The sequence below is a fragment of the Triturus cristatus genome, chromosome 5_1 (genome assembly GCF_964204655.1).
Source record: "Triturus cristatus chromosome 5_1, aTriCri1.1, whole genome shotgun sequence".
NCBI classification, from domain to species: Eukaryota; Metazoa; Chordata; class Amphibia; order Caudata; family Salamandridae; genus Triturus; species Triturus cristatus.
The window spans coordinates 893,760,197-893,779,384 of NC_140587.1; the positions used below are offsets into that span (position 1 = coordinate 893,760,197).

At 42.0% G+C, this 19,188-nt stretch overlaps 2 protein-coding genes across 7 annotated transcripts in view; one reads left to right on the plus strand and one right to left on the minus strand.

The window, feature by feature from the left end:
* Window positions 1-19,188, minus strand: part of FBXO15 (F-box protein 15) — a 397,776-nt gene that overhangs the window by 328,569 nt on the left and 50,019 nt on the right. The window lies entirely within an intron of this gene.
* The window catches only part of TIMM21 (translocase of inner mitochondrial membrane 21), a 98,753-nt gene that overhangs the window by 58,926 nt on the left and 20,639 nt on the right, over window positions 1-19,188 (plus strand). The window contains exons 5-7 of one of the 2 annotated variants that reach the window (XM_085605923.1): window positions 2,417-2,522; window positions 2,600-2,715; window positions 2,951-4,809. In XM_085605923.1, the coding sequence (XP_085462049.1) occupies window positions 2,417-2,522; window positions 2,600-2,695 (202 nt within the window). In that variant the 3' untranslated portion in view covers window positions 2,696-2,715; window positions 2,951-4,809. Of the gene's footprint in view, window positions 1-2,416; window positions 2,523-2,599; window positions 2,716-2,950; window positions 4,810-19,188 lie in introns of those variants that run through there. The other variant, XM_085605921.1, reaches the window with a different exon arrangement.

Below are 19,188 nucleotides of genomic sequence, written 5' to 3' on the forward strand. Positions count from 1 at the left end.
ACCCCTTTTGTGAGTGTGGAAAGCCTCTTTAAGTTGCAAAAGGGGCTATATTAATGATTACAAATCACATTAGGATCCATCAAAAAGGAGCAGCTGCACCTAATTGCAGGCCACAATGCTAAGTATCAATCGTTTGTGACATCAGTTGAAGTTTCAGTAGACTGCATCACAAATTGCATCCCTGTTCACAAACCAGTGTGTGTACAATTTGCACATCCCTGGTTTGCAAACATGTATAGCATATTTCTTCCTTTGTTTCTGTCTTTAAGAAGATTCTGGCATCACTTAAATCATTGATGAGATCACATAGCCCATATGTTGACCTGATTATACACTCCGACTAGTTGCATTCGGGTAGGCACTGAAGGGGCTCAGACGTGGAACATGTGTTGTGGCCAGACTATGTGCCCAGCATTTGTAAGGCATGCAAACCCCTACTTCAGATGGCCATCACGCACATGCATTAAAGATTAGGCATATAGGCAGGTAACCAACATCCTCTGGTCTGTGGTGTGGCCCTGCACCCAAACACGCTTGTGTCCAGCCTCTGCTACAAAACAGATTTCAGCCATATAAAACGTGGGTTCTGTTTTTTTCATCTCTTGGAAACAGGAACTTAGAGATCTGGAAACTGTTTCAAACCCATAAAATTGCACTTGACTCAACATCTTGTGGGACAGAGTGTTTTTCCTTATTTTCAGACAAGAAATGTTGTTTGCTTTTCACAAAAAGCCATCTCTTTTTGTCAAGTGTCATTCCAGTGGTAGAAAGAAGCCACAGTCCGAGCTTCATAAAGTCTTTGCCTGTCTGCCACAATATAATCTCCTTGAAGGCTGCCAAAAACCCAAAAGAACATTTACGGCAGGAGAAAATACTTCTTCCTGCGGTATTTTTGTTTTTAAATGTGTGGTCAAGTTTTGCCTGCAGATTAGATTTCACAAATTTTTCACAAGCTCGCAATCAAGATCTAAAGTCTTTTGCTGATTAACCCTTAGAATCAAAAACAATGTGTCAGGACTGTCTTGTAGGCATCCCGAAACTACTGGCACCTGTGTTTTTCATGCGTATGTATAAATCATCACATGTGGGCGTCATTTTATGTGTATATTTATTTACCAATCCAAAATGGGCACCACTTGGTGTGGTACTTAAAAAAATATAAGGGATAGGCCTCGTTCCTCTATATGGTTATGGAACTCCTAGGCAACTTGCAATATCCTTAGATTGTATGGCTGGGGGTACTTTGTCTCATATAATACATGGTCACACCATCACCTTTCCCACAAACCACTTAAAACCTTGCTCACAACTTTCATATAAAAAAGCGAACATGTTTGCAAACCTTAAGAATAGAAATAAAACCTCTAGTGCAAAATTAAACACAACAAAAACCTGTTAGAGATGTGTTTTAAACAGATATTAGCAACAGTTCACCCCTCAACATCCAGGCTAGCTTGAATCCAGTGGCATGATGAGCTCGGTACCCACGTCTAGGCATACCTGTCCCACTCAGGGTGACAAATGCGAAAAGAACAATTGATGAACGGAATGCTGAACAATGTCACATATTCACCCAGTTCAGAGATATAGACTTAAATCCATCAGTTTTGTTTGCCCACCATGCCATTTCAGGTCAAACCCAGGCATATGCAGATCAGTCTTGACCCTGCTCCCCATGGGATCAGTCCCGCCCGAAATGCCAGGCCTTCCCTGGTCATGAAACAAGCATTCTGAGACCAGTTTCGGGGTATCATCCCTCATGGCTGGGTCAAAACTGGGCTCACGTGATGAGAAAAAAACAATGGATTAAACCTAGATCTTTGTGAACAGGGGGTGAATGTTTGCATTGTTCAGCATTCCGTCCATCATTTGTTCTTTTTGCTTTTGTCGCCCTAAGTGGGAAGGGTATGCCCAGACATGGGTCCAGTGCTCACTGTCCGACAAATTCAACCTAGCCTGGCTGATCAGGGATGATACCCCGAAACCGGTCTCAGGTTGCTTGTTTCTGGTCCAGGGTGGACCTTGCTTAGCAGTTCAGGCTGGACTGTTCCCATGAAAAGCAGGGTCAAGGCTGATTTGCATATGGCTGGGTCCAAACTGGGTTAGCGTGGTGATTAAAACCCTGATCTTTGTGACTGGGGGTGATTGTTTGCATTGCTCAGTTTTCTGTCCATCTTTTGTTCTTTTTGCTTTGCATGCCCGTAATGGCAAAGTAGTTCTGTCAGCTTAGATTTAATATTTCCTCTTCCATAAAAATACATATTTGCTGATCTAGGAAAATCCCAGTGAAAGTAGAATGGAAGCTGAGCACCTGGATTTAGAATCTGCCATCTTGTTTCACTCACCCTGAGAGTCACTGCAGAGTGAACATTCCCGCATTTTTAGATTTTCTGAAGGTTTTTCTCTTGTCCCACAGTCACACTGAGTATATGAAGGATGGCTTAAAGTTTATGCGACTGAAGTTCTACATTGAAGGCTCCGAACCCAGAAAGCAGGGAACTGTACATCTGGAAGTGAAAGAGGTAACAACGTCTTGCTGTTGAGTTGTAATGGAATTTTACTTATGAACAACGCAAAAAACGTTTTTGTATCTTTGCAGAATCCTCAAAGTGGCAAGTTTGAATTCCGATATATTTTTGTGGACATTGATACCTATCCCAGAAGAACTATTGTAATTGAAGACAATCGATCCTGAGAGAGTATCCATATTGACAGGTGCGTACAGGAAGTAACAGTGACCAGATGGAACCTATTTAAAGTGTTCACTTTGTATTTCTTGCAATAATACAAACACATACTATTATTATTAAAGCACCTTTTATTGCTTACAAATAAGTGGCTGTCTATCCATGTGTGTGCGCCTTTCAATGTTATTATTAAGAATAGTAATAAGAATGAAAGTAATAATCATGATTTTAAAAGACCCCCTTTTCTGAACTGATTGCTTTAGCAGTGTTACCATGCACCTTCAGGAAAAAGGTGTTCTGAAATGGATACAAGATGAAGTCTACGTTGGAAGAGTTCACTTCAAAGGCCTACAAAACGGTGCACAGTAGATACTTTTGAGTAAGGGTCATTATGTGTTTTTTGCTGTGTAAGAAAACCTCTATGCTGTAAATGCAAGAAGTTATCATGACAGCAAACTAAAGCAATGGCTGGACAAAGGCTGCTAGTGAATGGGACTGTGAAATAATTTTATGACGGGCCTAGGCATCAAAACAGTGAGGAGTAAAGCCATACATGAGCAATTAAAATGGAATTTTGCTAGCAAAGTAAATATATCAACAAACACTAACTGGATTTTGAACTATTTGTTGTGTTGCATGTGCAGTTTAACCTCAGTGGAATCTAAAGGGACAATGTAACCATTTTCATAGCGGCATTTCCTTGTCAAAGAGCCCATCCAAGCAATGGCCATCCATGAAAAACACCAGAAAATCAGTGGCTGAAGAAGAGTGACCCAAAGCCTGCTGTATTTCTTTATACTTGCTTTTGGTGCATTGATGACAACCCACACATTGGTGCAGTGGCACCCTGGGCCCATTGTTCTCTGATGCTTGCTTTATTTACTACCCGAGAGAAGTCAAAGGGGCCATTTTCCTTCCTTGTACCAGGCCACCTGGCATCCTTGCTACTCTGCTGAACAATATCTAACTATATTGGAAACCTATAAAACAAAGAAGAAAAACTCTTTTACTGACAGTGACTGTGACAACAAGCAGTCAACCACATTTTCATTCTGTAGCAAGACACTAACCCAAGACTTGTTTTTTGCCAACAAATAACACTTAAATTCAATGCTTAGTTCCATGTACCCACTCAAAGGATTAGTAGGGCGTGTACTTTTTAGCAATTGTTCACCTACGGATAGACACCCTACTGGAAAGTAAAAAGACCCTAAATCAAGAAAGCGATTTGGTACAGTGGAAATGCAACACAAATCAAATATAATCTTTACAGTGTAGAATGGGATATATTTCACTACGTTTACTATATAAAGCACAGAGGTGATAATGACTCACACACTTCCTTCTTGCCCACTCCATGCAGATGGTATATTTATGAAAAGAGCAGGATGGACTTTGCTATATGTCAGGCATGAAGAAAAAATAACCGTAAGCCACTATATTAGCACGCTTTCTGTGTCATTAACAAAACTGATACTCCCACCTCTGAATTTCTGCATAAATGGGCTTTTTAAAGTGCCTCTTTTGGGAGCTCGCCTTAATTATAGGAAAACCTTATCTAGTGTGGTTTGCGAGCACAGACTGCATCAGTAAATTAACCGAAGCTCACAGATGGTTCACACTGTAACATAATTGGTACAACCGTGTTCTTCCCAAAATCACAGAAACCAACACATTAAGTGTTGCATGATGACGTAGCTGTGCGACATTTTCACGTTTATTGAACTTTGATATAGAGCTTATGGTATAATCAGTCTCACAAGCAAGTTCATTCCAATTGATTACAGAATACTCTGCAGGCATTGTCTGCAAGAGATTGACCAATGGGTAAGCCAAGAGCTCACACTACAAGAGCAAAGGCAGCAACAGAAGCATTTTTGGAAAATGTTTGACATTATGAGATTTGCATATTTGCCATCTGACTTTAAGTTAGTATAACCATGTTGCTGGACTTTTAAGAACAAATGAAAAGAACAAATGGTGTGTATTTTCTTCTGAGGTTAAGCTCACTGGAAGAAAGAATCATTCCTTTAGTATGCTACAAGGTGGCACTCTGTAGGACCTCTATTTCATGAGAACATCCGTTTTATTTTACCTGAATCTTCTGTAATTGAATTTCTGTTCTAATCCTACACTTTTACATATATTGTGTCATCTCCTTAACTAATTTGAAAAATAAAGAGAATTAAGCTTGCTGTGAAGCTTTAAGTCTTTTTAAAGTGGTCGGCTACACACATTACATGAACGATACACAGGTGAAGGTAAAATTGGGACCCCGTGGTGTAGTGGAAGTAAGTCAACATTACTTAGGAATGGTCATGATTTCACAATTTTCATATGCTTGGCCAACACCAGGATGCGCTCTAACTGTTATCCTCCAAGTATTAGTCATTTCATGTTGTGAATAGGTGTTTGGAATCCTGTATTTTACTAGGAATTTCCATGTCCTTCTGGGAAATGTCAACAGGATTCCCCATCTCAGTGTCTGACTTGGGGGTACTAATTTACCGGATGCATTGATATACTTAGGAAAAGGTAACATAAATCAATATTTTTTTAAGTCGTAGTGGCAACACATCAGACATAACTGCAAACTGTAAATATAAAAATAACTTCATTTTGACACCTGAAGAGTAAAATACTATAACCACAGAAATGCGCATAATTCAGTAGGGGAACTGTGTAGCCAATTTGGTTGGCACTAGTAATAACTGCAAATATTCCTCCAGGGCCCCTTCCTGGCTTTAACATGTTATTCCAATCTTACTTGTTAGCAGTCCACCACAGCCTGTATTGCAGGGTGATTTATTGCAGGACTACTGATTGTTGTGTGTACCTGCAGTAAAGGAACCTGGTATGTACCATTGTGTAATTTGTCTATGGCCATAAGACCCCCAGCACTAGTGAGTTATTTAAAGTCAGCTGAACGTCTGATCCAGTGTTTACACACGTTGGTACTCTCAGCTTGCTGTCTGCTTCAGCTTAGCTGAAGAAAAGCAAATTCCTGTCTCACAGTCCCTTTTAGGTCTCGCCTTGCTATCGCGTAAGCGATCGCAAAGCGAGACTATTGTAAGGGGCTCCCAAAAGTGCTCCGAAAAGCGGATTGCATGGCGAGCACGCGCACAATCACGCGCATCGTGCCGCCACCCCCTTTTGTAATGCAATCCGTTTGGCATCGCACTTCAAAGGGTCCGCTCCCCCGCCTGAAATGCGCTCCCCCGCCAAGCGCGCGCGCCACGCTCCACCGGGCTTGTCTGCGCGGCCATTTTAACGCTTCATGTAAAAACTTCCAGGGGCCCATTGGGTCACTGGGCTGCAGGCGTCCAAATTATGAGGCACCGTTGCCCCACCGTCGAAGCACACAGACTGGCCCACAACACTGGCGTGTTATGCGCACCACGCTTCCAACAGCCACACACAACACAAGCTAGCAGTGCACACTTCCACCAAGCACATACACCACCACCCATCAGTGCACAAATTAAAGGGAAACGCACAACAGCAACCATAAATATATTTAAACATGTGACTTCTGGTACACGCATAGGTGTAATAACAACAAACACACCACCACCACAAATGCACCACTTTTCATTGCAGTTCCACCACCATAAAAATGCAGACAAAGATGGACTTTGGGGGGCCAAAGCAGGGCTCCCGTCCCCCTTGGGCCACTAATAATTAGCCCGGGGGGGAACATGTAGTGCCCACCAACATCCATGCACTGTGCACACGGTGCATGGATGTGCACAAAGTGGTTTTTCGATAGAGCATAGCCAGCGCATGCGCTTGTCTGTGAGGAATGCTGCATTTGAGTATGGACTTCAAGCTCCGCCTACTCTCTGCCCATATTTTTCATTCAATTATGTAATTGCCGTTTTCTAAATACTGGCTTCTGATTCTTAATAAGCTTGTTAGTCCCTCCTTAGTACCGCCTTGTCTTCATTCATAACCTCCCATAACAACTGGCCCTTTTACTTCTGTTGTTACACAGTATATCTTATTTAGTCTGTAAAAATTAGTTTCTTTGATGCGTTTCTCCTGCTGCAGGCATAACATGCTTTCCTGCAACATGCACTGCCATGTGCACTTACACTTTTCAAACAGCCAGGGGCAATAGCAGCCGCTTCTTTCAAAGGAAATAGGTCTTGCATTTACATGCGAGGAGCTATTGCCATTTTAAATGACAATGGCTTTCATTTATTTGTTAATTATAACAAAAGATAAATAAAAGGTATTGTCATTTGCAATGCCAATAGCTTTAAATCTTGCTAATGCGAGACCTATTGCATTGCAAATGCTTGTTCTGCTCTGTCTCTTGAGGTGACCTTTACCAATGTTGGAAAATTCATGGAACAGGGCGGCAAAAGTAATCCAATCCATGATAGACTACAGTGACTGAGGTCCATTCCTCTGATGACAGACCTCAACCTGCTGATGAGCCCTTGCTTTTGGTTTCCATTTTGACTTCCATTATCACTCTCCAATCCAAAACTAGACCTGGCACCTCTCAAATCCTTAGTGTAGACCAAACCCATCTTGGAGCTTCAGGCCTCATCATGGAGCTACACTGAATTAGTCGGACCCTGCCGCATCACTGGCCAGAAAACACGAAATGCATGGAGAGCATGCAGATTTACTGGCCTTTAGGTCTCTGCTAAAACGTTGGAGGTGAATATCCACCATTTTATTCGTTTTTGAGCCAGAGCAAAGTTACAGGTGTTTGTCAACACCACTGCTTTCACTTAGAGCTGGTGTGGCATCATATTGTCCAGTTAAGGACAATTCCAGAAAACCTGCACAATGCATTGAGTCACAGTAGACTTTCTATTCAGCCAGCTGTCTCCAAAAAGTTAAAATGCTGTCACCAAATGTAGGTGATTTTACTTCTTGGTGCATGTTATCCAATATGATATTCGCTATGTTGTGTTAAGTATTTTGTAAAGCACACTTACATCACAGGGCAGTCTTAAGGCACTAGGAGATTTAATCAGAACGTACAAACTGCTCGTTATATACTTGGGTGAAATGGAGAATGCTTGCTTAAACCTGTTTTACGCTTAAGTTTAAAGAAGAACATTTTCTATTTTGCTCAGAAACTGAAGGATCCCATTTCATAGTCTAGCTGCGCCGATCGTGAATGCACTGCTTCCTCCTTTGCACGTCTGTATCTCTGAATATAAAGTAAAAATTGATTTACTGTATGCAGTGGTCTTGAAGTTGATATCTCTTTTCAGGCGTTTATGAAGAAACGCTGGCACTGGAGCCCAAAAGATGTCGAGAGACCGGCAGAGTGACTGGAATTGTATATGATGTTTTATTGGTAGCCAGTACAAAGTCTTCAGACCTCGTGAAATATGGTCATTTGATTAAAGATCAGAGATGCACCTTACATCAGCATTTTTGAGTCACTAGAGTTTAGCCAATAAGGATTACTGACTCTAGGTAGCAGTTATTTGCAAAGGACATGCAAGAGATGATGAGGACAATGATCATTTTTACGTTCTGGAGAAAGCTTAAGAATCTAAGCGTTGTACGTGGAAAAATCCTGAGCTACCATCAACAAATGTCATCTCTCGTGGAGAAATCTAACCATCATCATACCCACATGTTTGTTTACCTTTTGGAGAAGGAGTTGGACACACCTAGTTACACAAGCTGTAGTTCATTGAGCAAGCTGGTGGGAAGAGCACCAATCAGTGCAGTGTCTGTCTTGTTAGGATGTGCGCTTTAAGTGATCAGCACCCATACATCTGTCAATTTTCATCAGGTGTGAGCCAAACATCCTTCTATCATCCTCTGTAATTTCAAAGTAATGTTAACAACTAGGGAAGAATCGTAAACATAATTGTAGAGAAAAACACAAAAGTTCCAGAAACTGAGCAAAGCCAACTGCTAACGCGTATATTAAATCTTCAAAAGGAGTGGTGACAACGCTGCTCCTTCAATAATACCACAGTCTAACGTCTCCATCTTTGAAGTGTAAGCCACACATTTGCAGAATCCTGGACTGGGGTGTAACTCATTCAATAAATGAAAACGTAACTTAGAAATCAAACATGAAAGTGCACAGAATAAAAGGTAAGCATGCAATTTAATTTAAAAAAAGTATATATAAAGCAGACATGCAAATACCATCAGGTCTTAAGTTATTTTTCAAAACGTTTCCAGTAGATTTCTGTATCCACCGGCAGATAGCTGGACTATGCACAACTAGGCAACCTACAAAGAATAAAAGCTGTAAAATGGGTGGTGCAGGCTAGTAACATTTTATGTTTTGATACAAGAAAGGATAACATTATGCAAATATAGACTTGCAACCACCACAGCACTTCAGTTTAACTGTCATCATTGTGTAATATTTAGACCATCAAAACTACCACCTGGAGGAAGGGTCTAAGGGAAAAAATTTTTTTAAAGACCTGCCCAAATTCTAATCCCCATAACAAGACTATACACACACAACAGAATAGGGGGTCTGATAGTAGACAGCACAAGGATAAAGAAAGGGAATAATAGTGTGTGAAATATCAAACCCATGCATTGTCAGAGCAGAGCACGGAAAACCATCAAACCGACTCAACCAACGAGACCAATATTGAGAGCAAAGTCACCTCTCACGATCAGTTTATATCATATGGTCTCCACCTAGAGCAGAGGTATGCCTCTTGATCATAGAGACTCCCTCGTTAGTTCAAGGCTCTATTGCTCCCTTGGGTTGATAAAGAAAAGTCCAGAAGGCACGTGACAGACTGTGACCACCAGACAAAGTGGAAGTGCAGTGCAAAAAGAAAGATGTGAATTTTAAAAAGAGATTGTGTGAAGAGTACGATATAATTCAACTCACTACGCACATCTCAATTAAAAAGGTGTGTAACAAAAATACCAAGCAGTGCTAACTAGTCACTGTTGAGTGAGGGTCGACATGTTTCAGCCTTCACGGGATTATAGCCCACGGCTTTCTTCAGGACCTATATAAATTTATGATACTGCATTCAATTGATGGATTTCAAATAGTGCATGTGAAAAAATGTGAAACTTAACATAGCAAGAGAAGTAGTAATAAATACAACCTCACGTTGTCCTAATCCTCTATATCACAGGGTGCTAGCATCACCTGAGGAGAAAGGACAGTTAACACACATAATAAACCAATTCAGAAAAAATGTGCCGTCTACAAACAAGCAAATCTATTAAATATGCCTGGTTACTTGCTGTGAAGGAATCTACGCAATGCTTACCCAGCGTGATCAGGGATTTCACCTCACCTACCCTGGAACCTGGCTCAGGTTAAGGAGGCCCCGCTCTAAATCGTGGGTAAAAGGACAAATTTTTTTTTATTTTCTGTTTTTTATTTTTTATTTAGAACAACAAAGAGCCAAAATCACTCCTAATTGCTCTTTCGCGTTTAATTAAACGCAAAAAACTCCTAGCGCTTTAGTAGTGTACTCTACCCTTCAGTACAAACAACCCATCCCAGTAAATCAACTCTCAGCGGTGGTACCATCAAAACTACAAAAGTGCATAATTTTGGCCATTGTAAATATCCCTGACTAGTAAGAGAACGGATCTCTAACTTGTCATTGCCTGTATCTCTCAGTTTTTTAATACAGAAAAATGACTGCCAAACTGCCCAATTGCACTTGTCAGGTGCCTCTATTCAAAACGAGTGAGGCTCGCTTCTGAGCACGCCTCAGCCAAATCTGCTAAAAACGAGTAAGGAAAAGAAAAAAGAGAAAGCAGAAAAAGCACCGAGGGTTTAGCGCTCGGTTAGCAGCACCTCTCACCTGTCCGTCGTTGCCCCTAGCTTTCCTAAGCAGGGTGGGAGGCAACGTGCATGATCAGGGAGTGAGTTCAAATACAGTAAACTCACGGAACACGCCTCACGCTGCGTAACCGGAAACTACGGAGGGCGCCGTGTGCAGTTTAACAGAACTACAAAAAAGTAGCCTGCCTCATGGGAAATGTAGTCAGCAGCTGTCAGCGCGCATCAGGAATAACTACGCGCAATGCCGAGGAACAGGCAATGTACTTCTGGTACGGGGTTGCCGCTTCGTTGGCTCCTTTGAAACCTTTCCAAATATCAGTATTACTATATGTCTAATCCATTATCAGACAAACCCGAAAGTCCCATTTGAGTGCCATATATTGTTCGAGTGTCATATATTGTTCTGACCGGGCAGTGGCATTGTGACGTTGCAGAGGGAAGAAGGCTCCTATGTATTAGGTGCTTTAAGGGTAATGTAGTCAATAACGAGTCAGCAGGTTCCTCTATCGATTTTGAAGTACTTGCAACTATAGCTATAAGCCATATCCAAACAGATGTTCTTGCGGAGCAGCTATAGAGAGGGAAACACCCTGTGAATGTCGAGTTTCAACTAGTATCATAAATGTCACGATATCTACGTTCTATCTAGTGATGACTGTAATGACTTAGTGTATTCTAAAATGCTCTTTACATGCTGGTGTACCGCAGAGATTTATAATTAGTATGCTCTTGTGTACTAGTTTTTATTTAATTTAGTGGTTCGCAACTTGTGATCCCGTCGCACCCTCTCGCAGTACTAGAAGTCAAAACAGTAATGAAGCAAAGAGCTTAGGTTAATTCATCATCCATTGCATCAATAAACAGCATATGTTATAAACTATGACCCAGAGTATCGCAATGCCTAATGGATCTTACCCTCATAGTTTAGAAAAGCCAATGCTTAATACTGGATGCTGGTCCAGGGAATATCATCATTTAATCCCAAAGTGTCACAACAGAGCCTGTGAACCCATTTTTGTTCTTTGGTGAACAAATAACTGGAGATATCGCTGATGTGTTGTGGAATAATTGGTTTCTCCAGTATTGTCCAATGGAACTCATCTGCAGTATGATTGACTTCAGTATAGTGCCTGGTGAGTCTTGTGTTGGATTTGCGGCACCTGAAGGTGCTCTTGTGCTCCAACATGCGTAGCCTCACCTTACGGGTGGTCATACCCACATACCTAGTCTGGCACGGACATGTGAGTAGATAGATGACATTACTGCTATTGCAGTTTGTAAAGTGGGTCTGCATCCAAGGTCTGTTGGTCCCAATATCCACTGAAGAGCTGTGGGTAGTTTGTGGACACACCGAACATCCCCCGCAGGGGTGGTGTCCTGTCACTGCTGGCAGGTCCCATAAAGTGCCCAGTGGTCTACTGGGCCCACTTGGTGGTCGTGTATGGACCAATCGGTCCTTTATGTTGCCTGATCTTTTAAAAGCAAAGAGTGGCAGCGCTATCCTCTCCTGGCAACTGTTCAATATCCGCCAATGTTTTTTGATGCTTTTCTTTATGTCATTGGATAGTGTACAGAAAGTACTGACCACAGTCAGACGTTCCAATGGTGGCTTCGGTACTGGCGGTTCCAACAGTGCTTCCCGATTGTTATTTGAGGCTCTTTTGAGAGACCGTTTGACCAGCTTGCGTGGATAGTGTCTCGCCATAAGTTGCTCAGATAGCAAATTGGCATGTTTGGCAAAGCCATCTGTTGTGGAACAGTTCCTACGCACCCTTAGAAACTGGCCATAGGGTAAATTATCCCTTAGGGCCTTAGGGTGCTGACTGTCATAACGCAAAAGCGAATTGCGTGCCATGGGCTTGCGATATAGTTCACTTTCCAAGCCTTCAGGAGTTACAAAAATCGATAGGTCCAGAAACGCCAAACGGCTCTTGTTCACTTCAACCGTGAACTTCAGATAATTATTACATTCTAGAGGCGACTGATCTACAGTCTATTACACCCGTACCCTTCATCATGACCTTGGCCAGAATGGCGATGAAAGAGAACTTTTTTAAATTTGAGAACACCATCTACCTGCAAACGTCGGGGACCAGCATGGGCAGCGTTTTCGCGCCTAGCTTAGCGAATCTGTATGTCCATGCGTTCGAGCAGGAACACGTCCTGGCTCCCACTAACCCTTTCTTTTCATCAATCCGCTTATGGAAGCGGTATATTGATGATGTCCTGGTGGTGTGGAGAGGAGACCAACAGTCCATTGGCCACTTCCACCAGTGGCTTAACTCGCGTAATAATTATCTGAAGTTCACGGTTGAATTGAACAAGAGCCGTTTGGCGTTTCTGGACCTATCGATTTTTGTAACTCCTGAAGGCTTGGAAAGTGAACTATATCGCAAGCCCATGGCACGCAATTCGCTTTTGCGTTATGACAGTCAGCACCCTAAGGCCCTAAGGGATAATTTACCCTATGGCCAGTTTCTAAGGGTGCGTAGGAACTGTTCCACAACAGATGGCTTTGCCAAACATGCCAATTTGCTATCTGAGCAACTTATGGCGAGACACTATCCACGCAAGCTGGTCAAACGGTCTCTCAAAAGAGCCTCAAATAACAATCGGGAAGCACTGTTGGAACCGCCAGTACCGAAGCCACCATTGGAACGTCTGACTGTGGTCAGTACTTTCTGTACACTATCCAATGACATAAAGAAAAGCATCAAAAAACATTGGCGGATATTGAACAGTTGCCAGGAGAGGATAGCGCTGCCACTCTTTGCTTTTAAAAGATCAGGCAACATAAAGGACCGATTGGTCCATACACGACCACCAAGTGGGCCCAGTAGACCACTGGGCACTTTATGGGACCTGCCAGCAGTGACAGGACACCACCCCTGCGGGGGATGTTCGGTGTGTCCACAAACTACCCACAGCTCTTCAGTGGATATTGGGACCAACAGACCTTGGATGCAGACCCACTTTACAAACTGCAATAGCAGTAATGTCATCTATCTACTCACATGTCCGTGCCAGACTAGGTATGTGGGTATGACCACCCGTAAGGTGAGGCTACGCATGTTGGAGCACAAGAGCACCTTCAGGTGCCGCAAATCCAACACAAGACTCACCAGGCACTATACTGAAGTCAATCATACTGCAGATGAGTTCCATTGGACAATACTGGAGAAACCAATTATTCCACAACACATCAGCGATATCTCCAGTTATTTGTTCACCAAAGAACAAAAATGGGTTCACAGGCTCTGTTGTGACACTTTGGGATTAAATGATGATATTCCCTGGACCAGCATCCAGTATTAAGCATTGGCTTTTCTAAACTATGAGGGTAAGATCCATTAGGCATTGCGATACTCTGGGTCATAGTTTATAACATATGCTGTTTATTGATGCAATGGATGATGAATTAACCTAAGCTCTTTGCTTCATTACTGTTTTGACTTCTAGTACTGCGAGAGGGTGCGACGGGATCACAAGTTGCGAACCACTAAATTAAATAAAAACTAGTACACAAGAGCATACTAATTATAAATCTCTGCGGTACACCAGCATGTAAAGAGCATTTTAGAATACACTAAGTCATTACAGTCATCACTAGATAGAATGTAGATATCGTGACATTTATGATACTAGTTGAAACTCGACATTCACAGGGTGTATCCCTCTCTATAGCTGCTCCGCAAGAACATCTGTTTGGATATGGCTTATAGCTATAGTTGCAAGTACTTCAAAATCGATAGAGGAACCTGCTGACTCGTTATTGACTACATTACCCATAAAGCACCTAATACATAGGAGCCTTCTTCCCTCTGCAACGTCACAATGCCACTGCCAGGTCAGAACAATATATGACACTCGAACAATATATGGCACTCAAATGGGACTTTCGGGTTTGTCTGATAATGGATTAGACATATAGTAATACTGATATTTGGAAAGGTTTTAAAGGAGCCAATGAAGCGGCAACCCCGTACCAGAAGTATATTGCCTGTTCCCCGGCATTGCGCGTAGTTATTCCTGATGCGCGCTGACAGCTGCTGACTACATTTCCCATGAGGCAGGCTACTTTTTTGTAGTTCTGTTAAACTGCACACGGCGCCCTCCGTAGTTTCCGGTTACGCAGCGTGAGGCGTGTTCCGTGAGTTTACTGTATTTGAACACACTCCCTGATCCTGCACGTTGCCTCCCACCCTGCTTAGGAACGCTAGGGGCAACGACGGACAGGTGAGAGGTGCTGCTAACCGAGCGCTAAACCCTCGGTGCTTTTTCTGCTTTTTCTTTTTTCTTTTCCTTACTCGTTTTTAGCAGATTTGGCTGAGGCGTGCTCAGAAGCGAGCCTCACTCGTTTTGAATAGAGGCACCTGACAAGTGCAATTGGGCAGTTTGGCAGTCATTTTTCTGTATTAAAAAACTGAGAGATACAGGCAATGACAAGTTAGAGATCCGTTCTCTTACTAGTCAGGGATATTTACAATGGCCAAAATTATGCACTTTTGTAGTTTTGATGGTACCACCTCTGAGAGTTGATTTACTGGGATGGGTTGTTTGTACTGAAGGGTAGAGTATACTATTAAAGCGCTAGGAGTTTTTTGCGTTTAATTAAACGCGAAAGAGCAATTGGGAGTGATTATGGCTCTTTGTTGTTCTAAATAAAAAACAGAAAAAAAAAAAAAAAAAAAATGTCCTTTTACCCACGATTTAGAGCGGGGCCTCCTTAACCTGAGCCAGGTTCCAGGGTAGGTGAGGTGAAATCCCTGATCACGCTGGGTAAGCATTGCGTAGATTCCTTCACAGCAAGTAACCAGGCATGTTTAATAGATTTGCTTGTTTGTAGACGGCACATTTTTTCTGAATTGGTTTATTATGTGTGTTAACTGTCCTTTCTCCTCAGGTGATGCTAGCACCCTGTGATATAGAGGATTAGGACAACGTGAGGTTGTATTTATTACTACTTCTCTTGCTATGTTAAGTTTCACATTTTTTCACATGCACTATTTGAAATCCATCAATTGAATGCAGTAGCATAAATTTATATAGGTCCTGAAGAAAGCCGTGGGCTATAATCCCGTGAAGGCTGAAACATGTCGACCCTCACTCAACAGTGACTAGTTAGCACTGCTTGGTATTTTTGTTACACACCTTTTTAATTGAGATGTGCGTCGTGAGTTGAATTATATCGTACTCTTCACACAATCTCTTTTTAAAATTCACATCTTTCTTTTTGCACTGCACTTCCACTTTGTCTGGTGGTCACAGTCTGTCATGTGCCTTCTGGACTTTTCTTTATCAACCCAAGGGAGCAATAGAGCCTTGAACTAACGAGGGAGTCTCTATGATCAAGAGGCATACCTGCTCTAGGTGGAGACCATATGATATAAACTGATCGTGAGAGGTGACTTTGCTCTCAATATTGGTCTCGTTGGTTGAGTCGGTTTGATGGTTTTCCGTGCTCTGCTCTGACAATGCATGGGTTTGATATTTCACACACTATTATTCCCTTTCTTTATCCTTGTGCTGTCTACTATCAGACCCCCTATTCTGTTGTGTGTGTATAATATTTAGACCATCCTAAAGACTTCATGGCACTGTAAAGTCCCTTAGCTGAAATCCTTTTGGCCAAATAAATAGCAAGTACACCTTTCTATTGCATTGCCATCATACCAATCTCGCCAGAATGTGTTTTTTTAATTCAACTTGCTAAATGACTGTCGGAACATCTTACAGGGCACAAGCAGGAGCCGTGGGGGTTGAGGCCTTCTACTCCTGATGTCCTGGGGTCTGATTTACTGTGTGTCCTGAGTAACTGGGCCAAGTACCCCTTCATCACTTGTCTCTCAGTATTGGCATGCGTCGAGCAGTTAAAGGATTCCTGGGGTGGGGGTAGATGGATTCAGAGCGGGTAACACAGGCTGACAACTCAAAATAACTTGAATAGCAACAGTAAATGAATGTCCAGTCAAATACTTGTTTTTATGAAAAAGGAGTATTTATATACAAGCACAAAGTAATGTACGGCATACTCAAGCAAAACACACAGTGCCATGAGGTCGGGCTCTCGTGTTTGATAGGCAGGTCCCTGAGTCCCACTTCCCTCTCACTAACGGTTGTGGTTATTCCTCATTCACCATAGGCCACATTCAAGTTAAGCGCTACCACTCTAAGACTCAAGATGCCTACTTCTAAAGTCAAAAGTGTTCCAGCTCCTGAAGCGCTATGCATCAGAACAAGTTCCCCTGGGGCCTTCTGGCGCTGTGATCAGTCTTATGCGCTCATGGAGGCGTTGCGCTACCGAAGTCCCCTGGATCGGTTCAGTCTCAGATATTGTGAAGGGCTGCAGTGGCTGCTGGTCTTGATTAGCACTCGTGGATCTGCAGTGGCTGAGCATCCACAGCGCTTCCTCCGATTAGATGGTAAGTTCCTTCTCACAGTTGGAAGGGATGATCTTTTGTATGGTTCCCACTAGAAAAGGTAGGATTGCGTATTTAGGACAACAGGATATCAGAAATGTTGACACCGAGTCCATCTACACCATCAGAGACTGTGGGCCCAATTCCTAGCTAGCTTAAAGTGCCTCATCCAAACCCCTAATTTTCCTGGGGTGGCATGTGAGTTTGGCAACCCAGAACATGACATTCTGATGCCCAAGGGAATTGTTGAAACAGATCTTACCCCTTGTCTATTAATGGATGCCCTTGGTAAACATAAGACAGATACAAAGGAAGTTTTCAGTACATTTATTGAAACAGTCGTAATCTTGCATAGAAAGAATGAGCTGCAATTATTATGCAGACAAAACTAAGCAAAGTAACGAGAATTACGAACTTAGCAAAAATAATGAACAGTCCAACCATTATTTATATGACCTACTGGCGGTCGACAGTAGGTAGTTATAGTTAGGACCTATTTTCCATAGGAAATCCACAACATTCTATTCCCAATAACTTTGGCGCCGATTGACGAATCTTCGCATAATTTTCAAAACTTTTGGCCAGCTCCGGTCCGCTCCTATCCTGAAAGTCTCGGGATGATTTGTGTAGCGGGGGTCGAGAAAAAAGTTGGGTCCCAAAACGTGTTTTCCCCATGCAGTTTCCCATAGGACCTTTAGCCGCAGCTACAGCCCGAACTCCTGAACGGAATTACACCAAATTTGGCAAAGAGGTAGCCCTCGGTTCAGACTCGTGCCTTTTGCTTAAATGGTGTCAATCTGTTCAGTAGTTCCTGAGAAAATCAAAATCGCATATATATCTGGTCGGAGCCTAACCACACATCTCCTCGTGAGATCTGATTGGCTGTCAGCACTTCATCTAAGAAGTGTTGGCAGCCATCTTGAGACCAATATACATGATAGCACCTCATTAAAAAGCATTGCAGTTAATAGAAGGTTTTAAGACTTTAGTTATATTATACATCATTTGTTGATGGTATCATACTCATTTTAGGAATTCTGGTGTGTTCTAATGTGATTTTACCATGTGAAAAAGCCGTCTGCTGGGATATCATGAATCATTTTTGAGAGAAAAATATTTCTCCTGCTTTTACCACAGAGGTTTGGAAGGTGATTTATAAGCTAACCTGAGAGCATATTTTCTGTAAATTCACATTATCTTTCTCAGTCAAGTGAGAATGAAGTCTGACATTCTCAGTAAAATATGTACATCCAACAAGGGCAGAGACTGTCAGTTGATTCCTTTGTGTTCTACTGCAGCTTCCCAGAGTGTTCTAAAGAACAACTAGAGCGCTAACAGTCCTACTTATGACAAACGTATGGCACACCTGAAGCCATCTTGGTTGGAATAAAGTGGTAACACTTAAAACATTTAATTTACAAAGGAACACAATGAGGGGGTTCATTTTGCCATAGATAGTATGATTAGTGCTGCAGAAAGTAAAATTAGGGCACATTTTGACTTCTCAAATCCTCTTCTATTTCATAAACAAATTCTGACATGCAGACTGAAACATGTACATTGAATACCAGCAGCAGACTTCCCTGGTGAGCAGTAGCTTTACTACAGTGATCTAATGAGCAACTAGAGTGCTTACATTCAGATATTATGGCAAATGTGTGACACATCTGAATGCCTTCTTGATGGAATCAAAGTAAAAAACTGAAAGCATTTCCTACTGAGGAGACTGCAGTAAATGAGGAAATTAGGAAACTTCATAACAAATAAATCTCCCAAGATGGCCACCAGAGACAAAAGAGCCCAAATGTAGCCCAAATATCACCCAGATGTAGCCCAAATGTAGCCCAATGACAGAAGTGTGCAAAACACTTATTTTTTGTGTATTTGCAGTTTTATATAGTGCAGACTTGTCAGGTATTGGAGTGCTTTACATGAACATTGGTTACATCACACAAGATCAAATTCATTTTGGTTGTAGACATGGGGAGATTAAGTGATTTGACTGGAATCACAGAATGTTGAGCTGAAGCAGAAACTCCAACCTGGTTCCCCAGTTGCAAAGTCTGCAGCTCTGGAAGTAACACCACACCCTCTCCCCTTGGATGCAACATTTAATCAAGTGGTCAACTGGATAAAAAAACATAAAGATAACAAATAATTTAAAAGTGCTTTGTCGCTATTTGAAAACTCAGAAAATATGTCCTCATTTTAGTTTTTTAGAGCACTAACCATAATTGTGATGCAAATAAGACCCTCATATATGTAATTTCTAAAGGAAATGTTCTAGGCATTACAGTTTTGATTACATCAAGAT